Below are 3881 nucleotides of genomic sequence, written 5' to 3' on the forward strand. Positions count from 1 at the left end.
TTTTTGAGTTCAACATTGCATGCACAATTCGACATAATCTGTTATTATACGTTTGGGTAGATGATATGTTCTTATACGTTTGTTGTATTACTTGTTCCAATTGATGTGGTTGTATGCTCTTTTGAAGTACGCTTGTTCTTTGAAATATTCATTTGGTGTTGATTTACGATCTGACCATTATCGTTTCATGTGCAGAACAGTTGGAATTTCAATTTTGGGTGCTAGAGATTGTACGGTAGATCAACATCAGAAATAAAATGAATATATCATCATTCTTATACATCCCAGTTATATGATTTGTCTTCTCAGTAAGAGTTTTGACAATAATCTGTCTGCTACCACCAAGCCTCAACACCAAGTGGAGTGTGGACTCCTTATGAATATTATTGTCGGCCAAACTACGGCCATCGTCAAGTTGTTTACCAGCGAAAATGAGCCTCTGTTGGTTTGATGTGATGCCTTCCTTATCTTGTATCTTGGCTTCACCATTATATTTATGGCATGTATTGTTTATGATATGTGAAAGGGTTGTTCGTTTTTTGGTGATTAGATTGTATGCATATTTCCTACTCAATGGGTGAGTAAATTTTTTGATTTTTACGCCGATTGGATGGATAGTTACGAATATTCTCTGCTGTGTCATTTCACTTTAGTAGGCACCTGATGCATGTAGGTAGCAGATTCATTCGGAGGGCTGATTTTTGAGTTGATCATGTACGTTCATCAAGGTGTGATGATGAATTTTTGCAGAATGATGAAGAGTACAAACAAAATGAAGGCTGAGGCTAAATCAATAGGTGTAGTGATTAGCACCAAAAAATAGTCAAAGGGATCCAAACCTGGGTTCATGCCTGAAGGTGCAACTATGGAGACTATTACTCCTATTCCATATGATGTGGTTAATGATCTCAAGAAGGGTTATGAGATTACTTCAATTCCATATTGGGCTATGGTTAAGTGGAACGGACATTGAGATAGGACTTTTGTTTGTACTCTAATTAAATTGATGTTCATGCTACTTGGTGAAATAGTAGTATTTTGTACTTTAATTTCACTGGAGTTGAAGGTGTTATACCTGTACAAATGAATCAGGGTGTGTAATGATTTTGTGTGTAATGGAGCGTGGTTGAAGGATCGAGGACAATGATTATTGTAAAATTCGCATTACCGTAGTATGAATAATTCGTTGTTATCTTTACTACGTTGGCCCCAACATTACAACCAATGTATATTTATTTCAACATGCGTTTTAGTATAAATTAGCTTGTTTGTACAAATTAAAATTTATTTGAAAAATGGCTTGTTGTGTCACTCAATGTTCATCTTCATTGACAGGGACATTAATTTTATCAATTTTTAATGCAATTCATATGATTTGGAATTTAAAAACTGTATTCAATTATGACTAAGGACTAAAAAAATTCAGTAAAGTAATTTAACTTCCAAATTGATTGCCAATCCAGCTGCAGGAATGTTGCCATTGCAGGTCTTGCACATGGGTACAATTTACTCATAATTCTCATCATTTATGGACTGCATTAAAATACACTTACACCCTTAACCATCACACTAAACCATCACACCAATGGTCAATCAAGTGTTAAGAAGAAATGAAATGGTGGTTGGTTGTTAAATTGCTTTAAATGTCCTTAAATAAATCATGTCTTACACTTTTCAAGTGGGATATATGAGCCTCTTTGTGAGGCATCTTGTAGCAGGAACGTATCACAATATTTGAAGTCTGCTTCTTCATATGAAAACAATGGCATCGTCCACGGGAAGTAATTCACCCCTGCCAGTTAAGGAGCCTTTGCCGACGCCTAGTTCAACGCCGCTATCTCCCATCGTAATTTCTTCGGACGATGAGGAAGTGAGTTTGAATGGTGGTAGAAGAGCCATCACTGTCGTTCCCTTTTCGAACCTGGATGAAGTTGCAAGTGATGCATGTGAGTCTCCGAGAAATGTGCTTGAATGGGCTGTCCCATTTATGGATGTAGACGAAGTTGAATGTCACGAGGTTGAGGGGCAGGGTTGCGTTCCATCATCCGAGGTAATTGTCATCAGCTCGGATGATGACGGTGGGGAAGAAGGTTCAAGTGTTAGCTCCGAGTGAAGAGTCTAGCTTTGTTGCGTGTGTGGGTTTCTATCTATGTATGTATAGTGCTTTTTTTGTAAGGGATGGATTTTGTTACGTATGTACCAATTCTGTAGCATGTAGGAAACTCCCGTTGGCAAGTTATGTGTATTTTGTTAAGCGAAGCGTCGAACAACTGTCGAGAATTACAGACACCATCTGTCGGGAACGACAGATGAACTGTCGGGGTTTACTGGAAAATTTTCTGTGTATGTAGTATGCATATTCATGTAACATGTACTTTGGGTAAACGAACACAACCTCATGTGTATATTCAACGTACTTTGTAAACAATGCGGACAGTGTTATGCGCTAAAAATGATGTGTTCGTAATATGCATTTGAAAGGAAACATGTATAATGGTTGAACGTTTCGTATTCCGTACATTCAATTTACATGGGCCAACAATGGCAACAATGTTATGCACAACAAAATTGTATTTTGGTTCGAGGTTGTTATGCAGTACGTTGTGTTTATTTGTGTACTGTAATTGTGAACATAAGAAAGAGTAATGTTTATGCGTAAGAGAATGAAAACAGTAATACAATGTTTACTTTGTCATATACAAACGACATCGGGGGGAACACTTCACTTACAACTTCAACCACTCACGTACAAAATGTTGCTTACATCGGACGTGGTACAATGTGATTCGAACATGTGGTCTGGTTATGACCAAGTCCACCGCAGCGAGTGCATTTCCTGAGCCGTGTGGTATACTCGTTTCTAGATTGCTTACGTTATGTGGGTGGTCTACCTGGAGGACGACGTACACTAGGTGGTATATTGGAGTACCTGTAATTTCGGCTGGAAAAATCCAGTCTACTTCATGCAAAACAGGATATATAGCTTCTCCATAGGCACACTCCCAGTACTCGAATGTGTAATACGGTGAGCAGAGATCATACAATGACTTACCTCTCAAGCAAGCAGCACGGGTTGCGTGAACGCACAACATACGATTCAGTTGGAACTCATGAAAAGTGCACGTATTTTCGGAGAAGTCTACGATGTCCGTGTCGTTGGATATTCCAACTTGTGTTAAGTTATCTGTTAAGCCATGCGCTTGCAGCCTAGTACTTGCTTCGAACGTCGTCCGTAACTCATTCTCCATCGTTGGTGACAGAACGGTACTGCAAGCGGTTGCACTTGCTCGAAGTTCATAAAACCACTTTTGCATAGTATACCGAATGTGCTCCACTAAGCACGTAATCGGTAACGAAGGGGCATGTCTCAACATTGAGTTCAAAGATTCTACATTGTTGTTGGTCAAAATGTTGTACCGTTGGCCAACAAAGTACCTGTACGCTCTTGCACTTACCCTACGAAGTTGTCCCATAAGTCTTTCAAAGTCTTCGATCCGGTAAGTTCTTGCGGCTCTTTTGAATAGAAATATTGAACTTGCGTTGTTGTACCACTGGATTAAATTCTTTTTCATATGCCAGACACAGTACCCGTGGTGAGCCCGAGGAAATAGGTGGGCAATGGCGTTTTCAATACTATTTTTCCTATCGGAAACAAACACCAATTCGTCCGAGTCACCTATAAGATCTTTCAAATTTGATAAAAACCACATCCACGATCTATTCGTTTCGGCATCAATAATCCCCCACGCTAACGGATAAATCTGTTTGTTGGCGTCTTGGGCAGTTGCCAGTAGAATAATACCTTTGTATGGACCTTTCAAGTGACTGCCATCAACACAAATAATAGGACTCAGGTAGTGCAGGTAATCCTGAATGCTTGC

At 39.3% G+C, this 3881-nt stretch overlaps 1 protein-coding gene across 1 annotated transcript in view; it reads right to left on the minus strand.

The window, feature by feature from the left end:
- Positions 1 to 2726: 2726 nt before the first annotated feature.
- Positions 2727 to 3881, minus strand: part of LOC111412704 — a 6471-nt gene continuing 5316 nt past the window's right edge. The window contains exons 2-3 of the mRNA XM_023043627.1: positions 3577 to 3825; positions 2727 to 3456 (exon numbers count right to left, since the gene is read on the minus strand). Of these exons, the coding sequence (XP_022899395.1) occupies positions 2727 to 3456; positions 3577 to 3825 (979 nt within the window). The remainder of the gene's footprint in view (positions 3457 to 3576; positions 3826 to 3881) is intronic.

This window comes from Olea europaea, chromosome 16, assembly GCF_002742605.1.
Source record: "Olea europaea var. sylvestris chromosome 16, O_europaea_v1, whole genome shotgun sequence".
Lineage (NCBI taxonomy): Eukaryota > Viridiplantae > Streptophyta > Magnoliopsida > Lamiales > Oleaceae > Olea > Olea europaea.